This window comes from Mustelus asterias, chromosome 6, assembly GCF_964213995.1.
Source record: "Mustelus asterias chromosome 6, sMusAst1.hap1.1, whole genome shotgun sequence".
In the NCBI taxonomy this organism is placed as follows: domain Eukaryota; kingdom Metazoa; phylum Chordata; class Chondrichthyes; order Carcharhiniformes; family Triakidae; genus Mustelus; species Mustelus asterias.
In genome coordinates this window covers 109,581,665-109,600,032 of record NC_135806.1, presented here as the reverse complement: position 1 = coordinate 109,600,032, position 18,368 = coordinate 109,581,665, and the positions used below count along the sequence as shown (strand labels likewise).

Here is an 18,368-nt window from a genome sequence, read left to right as displayed (position 1 = left end):
TGACGCTCGAAATGTTAACTCTGCTATTCTTTCCAGATATGCTGCCAGACCTGTTGAATTTGTTCAGTACTTTCTGTTTCTATTTTACATTAAATGAGTACTTTGCATCTATCGCCACTAAAAGAGGAGAGTGACCTTATGGGTAGGACAGCAATAGATAGAGAAGAGATACTAAAAAGGCTAGCATTACCGAACATTAGTAAGTTGCTTGGTCCAGATGGAATACATATTAACTTGCTGAAGGAAGCAAAACTAGAAACAGCGAAAGCATTTGTCATAATCTTTCAGTCCTCATTGGAGCAAGAGTTGTGCTCAAGGACTGATGGGTGACTAATGTGATATCACGTTCAAGAAAGGGCAATGATTAAAATGAATGGCGGCGCAGGCTCGAAGGGCTGAATGGCCTCCTCCAGCTTCTATTTTCTATGTTTCTATGTAAGATAAACCAGCTCAACATCAATGGTGGGGAAGTTACAGGAAATAGTTATCAGAAACAAATAAATTTTCATTTGGAAAGTTATGGGTTAATCAAGGAGATCCAGCATAGATTAATAGCAGACAACTCATGTTTGACTAATATATAAGTTTTTTTAATGAGGTATGTTATGAACAATGTATAATTTTAAGTTGAATTTATAAATACATTTGTATGTTGAGAAAGATAAAAATAGTCTCAGTTTAGTTTATGTTTTGTTTATAAACCTTGGTATCTGGGAGCCTGTTTAGACTTGTGACTAAAAGGTTTCAGGTCTTTTAGGTTTCTTCATATATATAAATTGTTAATGAGGTTTTACAACCCCTGAAGTTAAAAAAATGAGTTAAAGATGTTGAAAGTGGGGTTTTCTGGAAAAAAAGTAGAAAAGATTTACTGCTGCCTAGCGACAGTGATCCAGTGACACAGATAGAAAACACAGCAATTGAGAGGGAGAGTCGAATGCGCGTGGAGAGGAAAGACAGGGATTTTAATGCTTTCTGAGAAGAAAAGAACTGAAAGGCTAGCGGGACAGTTGTTAACTGAATAAGTAGTAATAGAACTCAGCAAAGTGATCAGTTTAATGGAGAGGCTACTGGAAGACTGAGTTTAGGGAACTTATTTGTTTGCTCTGCAGTTCAGGAAATAGTATGTTTAATGTGCGGATTTTGGGTGTCTCAGGAAGAGATGCAAGTTAACTGAGAAATGTCAAGCAAATGCTCAGGAATTTGCCAAGAGAAAACTCTTTGCTTGTCCCAAGCGAAAAGCCTATGTGTCAAGCTAAGGTAACTCTTCACTGGTTTATGTGTCTGTAAAACTATTGCTGGGGTTAACAAAAGGTGGGAATTTGAATCGTCTTCTTGTGTTTGTATTAAGATCTTGCCAATCTTTTTGTCTGGTGTAATACATAGTTCACTCTTCTTGTTTTGATAAATATTTTATGCTTTGTATTAAAAGTTAATCAGAGACTCCTGTAAATTTGTTCTGTAACTTTACTCTACAATTTCTTTTAAAATGTTAGGATCTATCAAGCCAGGGTTCATGCCAGTACTAACAGGAGTTGAGATCAAGGTAGCGCAGTAGATGTATCTATTGAACTTTCAGAAGGCATTGAACAAGTGCCACACAGGAGGCTTACTAAAAGGATGCAAGTCCATGGAATTAAGAGAAAGTGGCATTACAAGCACAAAATTGGCCGAGCAACAGGAGGCAAATAGTGGATGGATGTTTTCAGACTGCGATGTGATTTGCAATGATGTTCCCCAAGGACTAGTTTTGGGTCCAATACTCTTTCTTTTATGACAGAGACCCGGATTTTAAAAGCAACATGGTAACGTGTGCAACTAACACAAAATCTGGCAAAGTAGGAGATTGTGACATGAAAAGTTTCTAGGTTTCAAAATGGATGAAATGATGAGAAACATGGCAGAGTTCAATGCTGACAACTGTGAATTGATGATCCTTGGGAGGACTAATATGAATAGACACTATTCTATAAATTGCATGATATATAAAACTTGGATGAGCAAACAGAACTTAGTGTCCATTGAAACAAATCTTTAAAGATTGCACAGGAAGGTGATAAAGTGGTTGAAAAATAACATGGATAATTTTGGTTTATAAATAAAGGAATAGAACGTAAAAGCAAAGAGATCATGCTCTAGAAATTTATGTATCATTTGCAGCTGTATAAAACCTTGGTTGGGCCGCATTTGGAGTGCTGCGTGCAGTTCTGGTCGCCATACTACCAGAAGGATGTGGAAGATTTGGAGAAAGTGCAAAGGTTCACCAGGATGTTGCCTGGTCTTGAGGGTGTTGGCTATGAGGAGTGGTTGAATAAAATAGGATTGTTTCTCATTTGAAAGATGTGGGCCGAGAGGAGACCTGATAAAGGTCTACAAAATTATGAGAAGCATAGACAGAGTGGATAGTCAGAAGCTTTTTCCCAGGGTGGAATTCTCAATTACAAGGGGGCACAGGTTCAAGCTAAGTTTAAGGGTGATGTGCAGGGGAGGTTTTTCACGCAGAGAGTGGTGGGTGCCTGGAACCCGCTGCCAGAGGAGGTGGTGGAAGGAGGCACATTAGCAACATTTAAGAGGCATCTAGATGGGTACATGAATAGGGAGGGAACAGAGGGATACGGTCCGAGTAAGAGCACAAGGTTTCTTTTAATTTAGTTAGGGCATCACGATCGGCATGGGCTTGGAGGGCTGAAGGGCCTGTTCCTGTGCTGTACATTTTTGTTCTTTATTCCTTATTGTTCGGGTAAGGCCTCAGATGGAGAATTACGGACACCTCACTTCAGGGACGATCTAAAGGCCTTGGGGCGAGTGCAGAGGGGGTTTACCAGGGTGTTATCAGGGATGAGGGACTTCATGCAGTGCCTTCTGTGTGGTAAGTTTCCATGATTCTAATATTTAATTGCTGATATCTCTTTAAATGCTGACTGCATGGAACAACAGTGATTGCAATGTTAGTGTTGTACAGGCAACAGTAGGAGGGCATCACAGGAATATGCCATAGATTTGTATAGCATGTCAAAATTAATTTTAATATGAATGATACTTTTACCCTTTTCCAAGCAGAGCTTCGCCCCTGTGTTCTACTCCCAGAAGCACACTCACAATACATTACAGGTAAAGGCCTGGATATTTTGAAATGGGAAATCAAAAATCAGAGTTGATTGATGGTAATTAATCATCAACGATAATATTTATCCATACGGCCAATTGAAAATGAGAGTTGGAGTAGAGTGCAATATGCCTTTCGACAGAGAAGATCAATCTAATTATTGGTGTGGATAAGCAAACCTCTTTGCTGGATGTTTTAGCTTGATTTGATTCATTGGTGAAAAGCCTCTGAACACAAGGTTGAACTGAGCTGCTAAAATATTTATTTTCCAATATGATAGTCACCAGTGAAAAAGTACACATGTGCACATCTGTCGTGAAGCAATATTGCATCAATATTTTGTTTAAAAATGAATGTTTTCCTGTTCTCTGATGCCATATAGTCTATTAAATTTGATGCCTTAGTGTACAATCTCCCACCCCCCAACTCAGCTAATGGATATTATCCATTGATTTGTTTTTGTTCTCTGAAATGCTAGATACCAGGATAACTATATTTAAAGCCCTTTAAAAATCAATTTTTTGAAGGGCAGCTCTGATGGTATTAGAGAATACAAGACCAAATCTTGACTTTCACATACTGCTTTGGCTTGGTAAGATTCAGGGAGCAATTGTTTTTAAGAAATAAGTTTGGTGACTCAAGTGTGAAAATGCTATTGAACTTCAAATTCCAATCATACTTTGGAGCTAAATCCACCAGGCAGCTCTTTCAAAGCTTCACTAACTAATTTCTGTTGATTGAGTTCTGAATGTGCTTTCTCATTTGAAATTCCAAGCATGCTTCTGCTGTACCTCACCACATCACATCAGAAAGAAACTGTTTCCAAGAAAGATATCTTGGTTGAATTACTCCAAGCAAGAAGATCTTTAGCATCAAGGATTGGGATTCAAGGATCATCCAGGATGACTCGGAAAAATTAATTTTTACATGAACAGAATGGATTTTTTTTCTATCCTGGAAACATTTGTTTCCTCCATTCATCCCTCCTCACGCCAGACAAGATTTCCTCAGTATGAGGGTAAGATCTTCCCCTCTACAACTTCAGTTCAAGACATGAGCAGAGAATATGGTGACCTAGTCTAATGACATGCAGAAAAATGATTTGTGTCTCATCTTGTCGTTCAATGGCTGAGAGAGAGAAATGGTAATGGAAAAATACAGCCTTTACTAAGATCTGGAGAATGACTTTCTTCCTTCATTCAAACTGTGCTCGTCCCAAAAATCTTCTGGCCTGGTGGTGGAATGGGGGAAAAGAAAGTATCAGAGAGTACGAAGAGAGAGAGAGAGAGAGAGAGTGAGCATGAATCTAATACTTGAAAATTGAGTTCTCCATCCAACACTTCATCACGTCCAACGCATCTCAAAACACTTGACAACCAATCAAGTTATTTGTAATTGCACCAGCTGTTGTCATTTACGTAAGTAAAGCAGCAAACTGAATAGCCAGGTGGTGGTGCTGGTAGAGAGAGGAATATTCATCAGGAAACCAAAAGGCAAGGTATTGTGCCAAGTAAAAATCTGTGCCTTCCCCCACTGCTCACTCTGTGGACTAACCTTATTACAAGATTGGATGTCCTTTTTCAGAACCATTAATATGGGGGTAGGATTCGACTGTCAATTATACTGACAGACAGACAGAACAAAGAACAATACAGCACAGGAACAGGCCCTTCGGCCCTCCAAGCCCGCGCCGCTCCCTGGTCCAAACTAGACCATTCTTTTGTATCCCTCCATTCCCACTCCGTTCATGTGGCTATCTAGGTAAGTCTTAAATGTTTCCAGTGTGTCCGCCTCCACCACCTTGCCCGGCAGCGCATTCCAGGCCCCCACCACCCTCTGTGTAAAATATGTCCTTCTGATATCCGTTTTAAACCTCCCCCCCTTCACCTTGAACCTATGACCCCTCGTGAACGTCACCACCGACCTGGGAAAAAGCTTCCCACCATTCACCCTATCTATGCCTTTCATCATTTTATACACCTCTATTAGGTCACCCCTCATCCTCCGTCTTTCCAGTGAGAACAACCCCAGTTTACCCAATCTCTCCTCATAATTAAGCCCTTCCATACCAGGCAACATGCTGGTAAACCTCCTCTGCACTCTCTCTAAAGCCTCCACGTCCTTCTGGTAGTGTGGCGACCAGAACTGGGTGCAGTATTCCAAATAACCACCAAGTCTGCCTACTATCTGCCTCAACAGGGCCTGGCTCAGGGTAAACAGCCATTACAATCCCTGTTCCCTTTGAAAAAGGGTTCGAATGGCCTGCTCCTGCTCCTATTTTCTATGTTTCTATGCCGAATTTAATGAACTGATTGTCCAAAAGGTAATCTAGCCAGTTAAGGTTTTCATCCCCCAGTTGGGGGTAATAACTTCAGGTCCTCCACAGAATACCTCAAGACATTACAATGCTAACCTTTCAAGATCATCTAGTCCATTAGCTTCTGACATTTCACCGATGTTAACTTATTCAGTCAGTACTTAGGACCATCTGTACAACAGAGTAAACCTTTCAGCTGCTTCTAGGAACAGCTTGCATTTAGAAAGCATATTTAGCAACAACACCAGCTGCTTATATTTATATAGCACCTTTAATGTAATGAAACATCTCAAAGGGCGTCTCAGGAACTCCATGAAGCAAAGTAAGACACCGCATAAGGAGATACAAGGTCAGATTACCAAAAGTATGGTCAAAGAGGTAGGTTTTTTAAAAAAGTGTCTGAAGTGAGGAAAGTGAGGTTGAGGGGTGTAGGGAAGGAGTCCTGGGGCTAGAGGCCAAGGCAACTGAAAGCACGGCCACCACTGGTGGAGCAATCATAACTGGAATGTACAGGAGCCCAGAGTTAGAGGCGTGCAGATATCTCAGAAGGTTGTCAGACTCCCGGAACAGGTTGTGGAGTTAAAGAGAGGCAACTCCATGGAGGGATTTGAAAACAAAGATGAGAATTTTATAATCACGACATTGCTTAACCAGGACCCAATTGTAGCTCAGGGAGCACAGGAGTGATAAGGGTACAGGCCCTGCTGTGAGTTAAGACACAGGCGGAGTTTTGCATGTGTTTAGGTTTATGGAAAGCAGAATTGGGGAGAGCAGCCAGGAGTGTTGGAATAATTAATTCTTAATTTGAAGTAGGAATGTGTTTCAAGGTGTCTTATGGGTGCATAATGAGACATAAACTGACAACAAAGAGGGAATATTAGGAATGATGACATGTTGATTCTGAAGAGCTTAGATGCAGAGTTGCTGCCCTCTAATTCTAGCAGATTCCATTTTTGATGATGGGGGAAGGGCTGAGACGTGAATCACACGGGTGAAAAACCCAAACTCAGTGAGACCATTTGGAATTAGTGTTGAGTTCAAACACACCGTGTTTCGCTGTTCATAGGGCTTTAACCCACAATGTGGGAGTCACATATTAATGGAGAATTCTCCTGGACAGTGGATAAGTTCTGTTTAAGTGATCTGAAGTTACTTAAAACCCCTGCCCTTTCAATATGAAAAAACAGGTTACAGCTTTCAGTTGAAGAATAAAAGAAGATTCCTACTGTTGGAGTGTAGTAATTTAAAGGCCACCTGATGTAGATTATAAAGAAAGCCAACTGTTCTTGCATTTCCATATTGATATTTCCCATGGAGTGTTATTACAGCTGAGCCCATTATGAATGCGTGGCTGAGTTTCAAAGGCTACAAATGCACTTATCTCAGCAGTTAAGGGGTAAGTTTACATTTTGATTGGCGGTCTGAGGCTATTGGTGGAATAGCTGTCATTGCTATGCTTAGTAAATAGAAGCTTGGTTGCTTTAACAATAGATTGACCATTTAAGGCAATTTAGCATTTCTGAATGGGTTTCATGAATAAACGTCTGTTGTCCATGTCCAGTGTGTCTGAATGAAAACTCTCTCAGGTTAGAGTCATAGTTATAGAGGTTTACAGCATGGAAACAGGCCCTTCGGCTCAACTTGTCCATGCCGCCCTTTTTTTTAAAACCCCCAAGCATTTGGCCCATATCCCTCCATACCCATCTTACCCATGTAACTATCTAAATGCTTTTTAAAAGACAAAATTGTACCCGCCTCTACTACTACCCCTGGCAGCTTGTTCCAGACACTCACCACCCTCTGTGTGAAAAAATTGCCCCTCTGGACACTTTTGTATCTCTCCCCTTTCACCTTAAACCTATGCCCTCTAGTTTTAGACTCCCCTACCTTTGGGAAAAGATATTGACTATCTATATGATCTATGCCCCTCATTATTTTATAGACCTCTATAAGATCACCCCTCAGCCTCCTACGCTCCAGAGAAAAAAGTCCCAGTCTATCCAACCTCTCTTTATAACTCAATTCATCAAGACCTGGTAGCATCCTAGTAAATCTTTTCTGCACTCTTTCTAGTTTAATAATATCCTTTCTATAATAGGGTGACCGGAATTGCATACAGTATTCCACGTGTGGCCTTACCAATGTCTTGTACAACTTCAACAAGACGTCCCAACTCCTGCATTCAATGTTCTGACTGATGAAACCAAGCATGCCGAAAGCCTTCTTCACCACTCTGTCCACCTGTGACTCCACTTTCAAGGAGCTATGAACATGTACCCCCAGATTTCTCTGTTCTGTAACTCTCCCCAATGCCCTACCATTAACTGAGTAAGTCCTGCCCTGGTTCAATCTACCAAAATGCATCACCTCGCATTTGTCTAAATTAAACTCCATCTGCCATTCATCAGCCCACTGGCCCAATTGATCAAGATCCTGTTGCAATTGGAGATACCTTTCTTCACTGTCCACTATGCCACCAATCTTAGTGTCATCTGCCTCTTATATTCTCATCCAAATCATTAATATAAATGACAAATAACAGTGGGCCCAGCACTGATCACAGAGGCACACCGGTGGTCACAGTTTGAAAAACAATTCTCTATTACCACCCTAGGTTGTTAGAAGTTTAAATATTTTTCATCTCCATGTGGCTCCTGAGCTTTACCCATTGTGGATAATGGGTGAGTGGCTATTGAAGTGACATGGGCACACGTGATGGCATGTGGCTATGAGGAGACATGAAAGTATGAGGGGACATGGAGTGGTATGAACGGTCATGAAGGTGGTATGGGGGAGTGAGGTTTAGAGGGCCTAACAGCCTTTTATACAATGAAGCAAATGTGAGAGAACTGAGGTGGGCCTTTTAACTAGTCTGCCTCAACATTCGTCTGCCTTTTCCTAACTCCCTTCATCTGGCCCCTGTAGGCAGAGACCCTTTTAAAGGAGACCTGTATGCAGAGTCAGGAAATTTTGCAACCCAAACTTCCTGCCTCAATGATAAAACTCCAGCCCTAAGTCAAAGATCTTCTCACTGCCTGGTATAATTAAATTGTTACACAGAGCTTGAACAAATCCTTTTTGACCGAGTGGAAACTATGATTTTAACTTTGGTCTGAGTGCGGCATCAGCTACTGCTTTTCTGCCAGATCAGTGTTAAGGTATCAGGGAATTGGGTCTCCAAGCAATTTTTTACTTTCCTTTATGGGTGTTCTGGTTTCCTCCCACAGTCCGAAAGACGTGCTTGTTAGGTGCATTGGCCATGCTAAATTCTCCAAACAGGCGTCGATCGGAGTGTGGCGTCTCGGGGATTTTCACAGTAACTTCATTGCAGTGTTAATGTAAGCCTACTTCTGACACTAATAAATAAACTTTAAAAATACTGTATGGGGCTAGGAGTTCTCTCACAGGCCTCCACTGCCTGTGCTCTCTTTGCACCCCCCCAATTCCCCGCAACCCCCCTGTGACCTACCCCCTTGAATCTCTTTCTAACACTTAATACACAAACCAACTCAGTTTCTCAGGACTAGCATTCAGTTCCTGCCTATTTCCCCTACTTTCCCAGCTGGAAAATGGACCAATTATATGTTAATGAGCTCAGGTAATTTAAAAGATTATAGCCTCCTACTGCCATGGTTGAATGGGAGACTAAATTAACTCAACAAGGTAATTTTGAAAACAGACATTTATTCATGAAACCCATTCAGAAATGTTAAATTGCACAAGTGGTCAATCTGTTATAAAAACAGGTCAGGAGTGTAATGGAATACTCTCCACTTGCCTGGATGAGTGCAGCTCCAAAAACACTCAAGCAGCTCAACACCATCTAGGAGAATGCAGCTCGCTTGATGATTACCCCTTCCACAAACATTCAATCCCTCCACCACTGACGAGTAGTGGCAGCCACGTGTACCATCTGCAGGATGGGCACTGCAACTTACCAAGGTTCCTTAAGCAGCACCTTCCAAACCCATGACCACTACTATGTCGAAGGACAAGAGCAGCAGATACCTGGGAACAGCACCACCTGGAGGTTTCCCCTCCAAGTCACTCACTATCCTGGCTTGGAAATGTCGCTGGGTCAAAATCCTGGAACTCCCTCTCTATCAGCACTGTGGGTGTATCTACACTTCAGGGACTGCAGTAGTTCAAGAAGGCAGCTCATCACCACCACCTTCTAAAGGGAAACTAGGGCTGGGCAATAAACGCTGGTCCAGACAGCGGTGCCCATGTCTTGTAAATGAATTTAAAAAGCATTTCCCCAATGGAAATTCATTGACAGTTAAAATTGCCCCTAGATTAGGTACAGTCTGTCTTACCCTTTGCATTTGTTCAACTTCCACATACAAATTAACGTTACAAACATTTTTGTTACTATATTCTCCTTGATTAAGTGCACAATCTTTCGGGTGGCACAGTGGTTAGCACTGCTGCCTCATAGCGCCAGGGACCCAGGTTCAATTCCGGCCTTGGGTGACTGTCTGTGTGGAATTTGCATGTTCTTCCCGTGTCTGTGTGGGCCCCTATGGGTGCTCCGGTTTCCTCCCATAGGCCAAAGATGTGCAGGTTAGGTGGATTGGACATGCCAAATTGCCCCTTAGTGTCAGGGAGATTTTTTGATTTGATTTGATTTATCATTGTTACATGTATTAGTATACAGTGAAAAGTATTGTTTCCTGTGCGCTATACAGACAAAGCATACTGTATATAGAGAAGGAAAGGAGGGCGTGCAGAATGTAATGATCAGCAGAGTAAATATGTGAGGTTCCAGGGATAGGGTCTGGGTGGGATTGTTGTCGGTGCAGGTCCGATGGGCCAAAATGGCTTCTTCCTGCACTGTAGGGATTCTATGATTCTGGTTATCTCATTGTCTGCTTAAATATCTTTCCAGTTTTACCTGACTCCCTTCCCTATCTCTTAAGCGGTGTGGTACTGAGGTGCGATTCAGAACAACATCCTAATATTAAGTGGGAACAAAGAAACCCATCTGAGCACTAGGACCTCCATAAGCTATTAAACTTTTAAAAATCCTTTTCGACAGTAAATATTTTTATCTAAAACTATTCACAGAAAAATAATACAGGTAGGGAGATAATCAAAGAAAACAATAAAAATAGAAGCAAATGGTATTAAGTCAAAGACAGACAGAAGTTACTGAAAGTTGACAAGCAATTTTTATATTACTGCTGTCTACAAACATCACTATTAGGATCGCTCTTTTTTTTAACCATTTCCTCACATTACCATCTTTTCCATGACACACAATTGTGGCAAAACACATGAATAGCAACAGAATCTAAACCCATTCCACTAATAACGTTTGGCATTCCTGAAACGTAATTGGATCACCGAATTTTAGAAATGGCCAATAATAATGTATTTGAAATCAAATTTATCAATAATCTAAAATAACATACCTTTGCTTACTGTTGATGCTCGTGGAAGGACTTTCTGCTTTGACACAACCATGGTGCTGAGATAGGACTAAGGAACGGCATAAAATGTTATCAGGCGAAGATAAATCAGAAACTTGTTCCACAAAATCATCTTGATCTTCCTTCGGAATGGGGGTGTCTATTTGGTCCTCATGATATTCACTTGTATGCTTCCTAGGTATATTATCCCCTAATGATGTAGATGTTTTGGGTTCCATAGATTGAGGGGCATTATAAGCCTGGCAAAGTTGGTCCTCAGATGGATTTCTGCACAGTGCGTTAGTGGTACTGGTAGTTCCAATAGTAACATTATTACTATTATAGTTTATACCATTCTCATCCACCTATGAAGAAGAACATATTTCATTAATTGCAATAGGACTGAAGGTGCAGTGCCACATAACACACTTTATTTGCTAAATATATTCCGATTCAAATTTGATTATCCTATGGTCACATCCTGTTATTCTCAGGATCTTATTCAAGAATGCAGGAGTGCCACTTGGTTCAGACAGAAAGCAAGAAGTTGCACAATTTTGAATGACTTATATTTTACAGTTAACCATCACACGTTCCAACACAAAGGCTGTGAACAATAAACAATTTTATTAACCACAGGACTTTAGGTTCACAGTACCTAAGGTCTACTATGATTTAGCTTGCCCAGAGCAGTCCAAAACTAATCCTTACTGCATCCCTCTAGCAATTAAATTCTTTCTACTTCAATACTTATCTGTTTTCATAGAAACCCTACAGTGCAGAAAGAGGTCATTTGGCCCATCGAGACTGCACCAACCACAATCCCACCCATGCCCTACCCCCATATCCCTACATATTTACCCGCTAATCCCTCTAACCTATGCATCTCAGGACACTAAGGGGCAATTTTTTAGCATGGCCAATCAACCTAACCCGCACATCTTTGGACTGTGGGAGGAAACCGGAGCACCCGGAGATAACCCACGCAGACACGAGGAGAACGTGCAAACTCCACACAGACAGAGACCCAAGCCGGGAATCGAACCCAGGTCCCTGGAGCTGTGAAGCAGCAGTGCTAACCACTGTGCTACCGTGCCGCCCACGGTTTTCTCCTTGTAAGACACAATAGTCTCTGCTTCAATGCTTCTGGTGGAAAAACCACTCATGAATCAATAACTTTCTAGCTAATGAAATTATTTCTCACTTTCAGTAACGGTTTTGAATTAATGGTCTTTTTAATGAGTCCCCAAATGCAGAAAATATTCTCCACCTATCCACCACGTTAAAACCCTTCATAATTCAAAATAATTGGTACATTACAGAAAAATTGCTTTCACTGCTCCCTGCATGTTGCTGATACATCCTCCCAAAGCAGCAGTACTCAGTTTTATCTCTCCCTTCACATTCCTATCGGTCGGAAAATATCACAGAGCGTTAGTCACAACGAGCTCGTCAATTTGAGATAATGCACCCAGTATGACCATCATCAAATAAAGTACAAATCACAAAGTGAAGTACAAGCAGTGCACAATCACATAAACCTAAGCTTCTAAAAATGTGTACTTCCTGAAAATGCCAAGTGTTCTAGTGTTCCATTGTAATTCAGAAATACTAAAATCTTCTCCTACTTCTCCATAATTTTATATCCTATACGGAAATAGCCAGCCTGATATCAAGCACAATCCAAGTTTACCAAAGTGAAGGCACGAAGATATCAAAATTACCTCATTAAATTCCATTCAGCAACGACCAAGATATTTTGCAAAACAGATTAAACAGACTGGCACTGGCAGAGACACATGGGCCCTGATGCTTACTGGGGTTTGGGAAGTGTGCTGAATAAGGTGAGGAGAACCCAGTATGGCCAGGGTCATGGTGATACTGTCAATCCATAATATAATAAGAGCAGAAGAGCTAGGAGCAGGAGTAGGCAATTCAGCCCCTTGAGCCTGCTCCACCACTCAATACAATCATGGATGATCCTAATGGCTGGGACTCATTTAAATAATCTGCTCCAGATTCCAACCCAACGAATGCTCAAACTTACAGCCTGGTTAGAGGGTGCAAAACATACAAGTGGTAGGAGGCTATAGCTAGAGACCCAGGTATTGGATAGATACATGAGGCTGAGAGTTTTTGGTACTGGCCAGATGGGTTGCAGAGTTTCTTGTGGTTCTGTACTGTCTTAATCTTCTATGAGGTTAAGAAGTCAAGGAGCTGGATAGTCCAGGCACGAACTCAGATTTTACTGCTTTCCCACCACAGGTCAATTGATGAAATTCTTTCACTTCGCTTTATTCTGGATTAATGACAGTTCTGCAATTGCTGAGCAAGATGTTTAAGGGATTTTATCATGGAGCTATTTTATAATAACTTCATCACTTTAACTCCAGTTAAGAAAAAATATACATGTGTCAATAGCCTTAAGGTCATGGACATATGCTTTATTTAAATTATTTGGTAACAACCTCAGCCTCCTTTGAAAATAGGCCAAAATATTTTGGCAGGCCTTACCTGATCTACAACCATGCAGTTGGCATAAATTTCCTCTCTGCCATTCAGCATGGAAGAAAGTCTTGCTGCAGCCAGAAAGGTAGATGGACCTGGCCTTGACTTCTTGAAGAGTTCTTGTGAAGAATGTTTGCACTCTGTGACAACCAGAAGAAAACAAAGGGGTTTAGTACCTAGAAAAGAAGATTAAATTGAAACCGTCATCCATAAAACAACTCCCTGTGTGAGAGTTGGGAACCTTAAAGGAATAATTCTGGTCTAACCTGGCAAAGAATCATGACTGAAGACTCAAAAGTTGGTTTCAAAATATATTGTTGACGACTTAAGCATCACGTCACTAAGATAGTGATTCATCATCTACTGACATTATTTTGACTTTAAAGAGGCTTCTGAAGAAAATGTGCATTCAAACAAAGTAAACAAGGTTGCATATGAGTGGCACTGATATTTCCAACCAGATTGGGCAATTCACCCATCAAAATTACTCACTGGTGTAAGTGACCGGACTGACTTTACACACAATTTGAATTATCCTTTGCTAACTGCATTTTGTTGCAAAAATCACCACATTTTCAGCAGCAACTACTGCAGTTCCAGTCTTAAACGAGTTCTGTTTGCTGCAGTTTGTGGAAGCTGCATATTGTGATGCCTCTACTCCACAGGATGTCACCAGTCACTGTGACTAAGGAGAATAGAAACTTTAAAAACAATTATGTTTCCCTCAGTTTGATCAGCCTCCGTCCCATGATCCAGTGAATGATGATAATGCACTTGCATATTTTATGGTAAGCTGTGCTGCTTCATAATCCACTCAGTCCAATTTTTATTTACTATTGTAAACTTGTAGGGGGTGATTCTCCCATTCCGGCCCGCTAATTATTTTGGCGGGTCGGGAGATGCGTGCGTGCACCGATTTGCGGGATTCACGTATGCGTTCCCGACGCACGTGCATCTCCCACCGCCGGATATTTGGCGCAGTTGGGACCATGCAGGAAACCAGCGGGAACACCAGGTAAGTCATTTTAATCTATTTAAATGTGATTTAAATGTGATTATCGGGCCTGGGATTGAATTCTCCGGGCCCGATAGCATCTCCCACCCTGCCAGTATAAATTCACTCCGGCGGGTTTTAGAGTAACTCCCCGCTTTCGGAGAACCAGTGGGAGACTTCACTAGAGTGAAGGGAGTCAATCGGGGGCCCCCCCAGGGGATTGGGTGGCGGGGTGTGGTGCCCCCTGGGCATGGGGTGGTGCCCCCTGGACACGAGTACCTTGTCAGTGCCAGCCTGTGCCCCCGGCACTGCCCAAGGGGCAAAATGCCCATGCCCAGGGGTACCTTGGTACTGCCCACCAGACATCGGCAGTGCCAAGGGGGCAGGGCCTAGGGGACAAGGGGCAATTGGTGGGGATGGGGGATCCTGCTGCCACTCTGTATTGGGATCCAGTTGGGCTTGGAGGGAGGCCAACGATCAGGACAGGCGGGGAGGGGGTTGGGGGAGGTCTGCCATTCGTGGGGGGGGGGGGCAGGGGGGGGGGAAGGGTCCGCCGGGATGCAGGTGTTGGGGGAATCATCAGTGCTCGGGGGTAGGGCTGGAGATCAGGGAGTTCCGTGATGGGGGTGGAGGTCAGGGCTGGCCCACAAATGGATGGGGGGCAGGGTGCAATCGGGCCTGGGGGGGGGGGTGCTGGGGTCCTGGACTGGCCAGCAATCGGGCTGGCCAGCGATCGGGAGGCTGACAGTTTGGAGCCACTGCGCATGCGCAGAGTTCCGGAACTGTCAGACTCTGCCGTGAATAGGCCCTGCCCCCTGAGCTTTTAATGATATTCACAATTGTGACCTCTGCATTGCACAGAGTGTGGGAGATTTGGGTCTGAACTCCCACTGAAAAAACAATCGCAATTCACACAATTTTTCCCATGAATTCAGCTCTTCGAACTTTTTGGGGAGAATCGCCCCTGTAATGTTGCAAAGAACAAGACATGCCTTCTGAACATCCATGCAGATAGCATTCATAGGTGTTCCCTTACCCACTATGCTCAACCACCTCAAATTTATTTTATTAATTGCAGGGATGTGGGCTTTGCTGGCAAGGCTAGCATTCACTGAGCAGCCTCACTGCCCTCGAGAAGGTGGTGAGCTGCCTTCTTGAACCACTGCACATCATGTGGAGTACGTACATACACAGTGCTGTTCAGGAAGGAGTTCCAGGATTTTGCCCAAGCAACAGTGAAGGAATGGCAATAGATGGTAAGTGGCTTGGAGGGGAACTTTTAGGGTTCAATTAGATTTGCCAGACAGATAAAGGTAAAGTACAATCTTCCTCAAAAATTGCTGTCTCAGAATATTTGATTTTCTTCCTGCAGACCTCCCACATTGGTAAATTGGTTACAATGAAACTTGTGTGCTTGACAAAACAATGATATCACAATATGTATAATTCAATGCTGTAATTCATCATTGTGTTGTTGAACAATGATTGTTCCATGTTGTTAGTCAAATGATACTGTAATAACTCTACTTCTGGGTCCTGTTTCAAGATTGTCCTGATGAGATTACAATTGATAAGATTAAATTTTCAAAGCTTAATAATTAGACATTGTTAAACAGAGAAATGTTGTTAGAATTAATAAAACGTTTCCTTGAACATCACAGGTTCAACATTTAAATAGACTGTACAAGTTCAAATTTCATTTTATTTTTTGACATTTTTAAGGCAACCAGAATTGATTTTAGTGAAAAAGGTTCTCCAGGTACTCTCTTGATATATTTTGTTCCAAATTGGTGAACAGAATTAGAAATCAAAATAATTTAATTTGCAATCATGCATTAACCCAACTTCCCTTCCTGGCTCCTCCAAGTTGATGTTTAGAAATTATTCAAACGCATCAGGCACTGGCTACTCACTTTCAAACCCACAATTATCACCGTCTCCTTAAAAACTCCAACATAACCCATCCTTCCTTGTAATATCCCACCCCATTTTCAACCTCCCTTTCTTTAAAACCATTAAATGTGCTATTTCTGCCATTTCCTCAACCAAACATTCTGAAGCCAGTAGTCACCATCCTTATTTCCTTGCCTCTCTTTTGTTGAGGCCCTCCTACTGCAGAGTGCAGCGTACCAGAATTTATCAGAAACCAGAGCGGCAGCTTACATCTCTTAAAGAGAAGATGCATCATGGCTGCAAGAAATGGGAGTTCTTTTTTCCAAAAGTTAATACGGGCTTTGCAAGAGGTCCAGGCCAAGGTTTAGGAGGCACTGGGAACAAGTAACAGTGGGGGACAAAGCCTGGAGTGTTGCGTCTAGAACGGGGAAGCAGTGCAGAAAAGAGTTTAACAATCTTTCACAAGTTGTCAAAGTCAGTGAGCTCATTTTCAAATTCCTCCCAAGTGCATCACTAAGCCTTCTCCAGTCCTTAAATTCACTACGCCCCATCACTTACCTACCAACAATCTCTATCAATCAGTACACAACCCTAAAATTGAGGTGCTTTATTTCATCCTCACAAGCTTGACATTGTTGAAAGCCCCGTACCCGCAACTCAAAGCACGCGTATACTGGCAACTATTCAACCATGACTGCTACATCACCCAGGCCACTTATTGCAGGCCACTCACTGACGCATTCCCATCTTTCTTGCAAATGAAGGATCCTGAAGTAGAGTTAGGAACAACAGTAGGAAGGAATAAGAGGAAGACAAATGCAACTGCATGTTTTAACACCGTTGGAGGAAACAGTGCTGGCTACCCTGGGAAGGTACCTCACTGAGACCATGGCCATTGGTGGAGCTAATGGGGGCGGCACGGTAGCACAGTGGTTAGCACTGCTGCTTCACAGCTCCAGGGTCCCGGGTTCGATTCCCGGCTCGGGTCACTGTCTGTGTGGAGTTTGCACATTCTCCTCATGTCTGCGTGGGTTTCCTCCGGGTGCTCCGGTTTCCTCCCACAGTCCAAAGATGTGCGGGTTAGGTTGATTGGCCAGGTTAAAAATTGCCCCTTAGAGTCCTGGGATGTGTAGGTTAGAGGGATTAGCGGGTAAAATATGTGGGGGTAGGGCCTGGGTGGGATTGTGGTCGGTGCAGACTCGATGGGCCGAATGGCCTCCTTCTGCACTGTAGGGTTTCTATTCTATTCTATTCTAAAGTGATTGATGGTGAGGGTAGCTGCATGTTTAATCCTCCTTCTCTCACCCCACTTCTCCCACATTCCACAATCTCTTCCATCTTAAGTGACAGTTATTGTAAGCATGCACTATTTACTTCCTCTCTCCTCCCACAACAATGAAACTCTAATCCTCTTACCAAGAACCAGAGGCTTCCCAGTCAGTGGAGGAAGAAGGCATTGAAGATGAAGAATCACTGGCACTCATTCTTATAATCTCAGCTACCAGCTTACAGCCTCATTCCAAATGTACCTTTTGGAGGCTAGATATAAGAGTGCTCTACATGTGGTGAGACACTGGGCACAATTGGAGCCAAGGATGGAGAAGAGGATAACTCAGATGTCAACTCAGAGACCAATGTCACACATTGGTCCTGCTGTAGAGGACTTAGATAGGGATCTAGGCTACAGAAGAAGATTGAGTTATACATAACTAAATGTTTGGTGCACTGGGATGCCTGCCAGAAAGCCTGCACTCGTCATTGAATATGTCAGAGTCCTTCTCCAATTCAGAAAAGACTTTCACACAGAGCTTGAAACCCATCCTTTCTAACACCGGAAGGATGGTCACTCCATCAGCACACCAGCCCCTACTTGAATTAAAAGGTGGGAAATTGTGGAGCAACTGTAATGAAGGGATGAGATCTCAGCAAAACTCATTGGCAGCCTGTCCAGAGTGAATGGGCCCCAGATGTTTCCTCCCTCCAAGGTGAACTGCAAAGGCCTAGTGGCAAAGGCTGTGCCCTCGTGGAAGTAATATTGTGAAGAATGGAGCAGACCACCACATACTTGGAGACACACTCCAGTGAGCACTCAAAGCTCCCTTGGAGCAGTTTGGGCAGTTGTTTCAGAATGTCAATGGTTTG

General features: G+C 42.7%; 1 protein-coding gene across 1 annotated transcript in view; it reads right to left on the bottom strand.

Annotated features, from left to right (window-relative positions):
• The window catches only part of arhgef28a (Rho guanine nucleotide exchange factor (GEF) 28a), a 285,006-nt gene that overhangs the window by 140,785 nt on the left and 125,853 nt on the right, over positions 1 to 18,368 (bottom strand). Inside the window, exons 7-8 of the mRNA XM_078213883.1 lie at positions 13,346 to 13,479; positions 10,835 to 11,196 (exon numbers count right to left, since the gene is read on the bottom strand). Of these exons, the coding sequence (XP_078070009.1) occupies positions 10,835 to 11,196; positions 13,346 to 13,479 (496 nt within the window). The remainder of the gene's footprint in view (positions 1 to 10,834; positions 11,197 to 13,345; positions 13,480 to 18,368) is intronic.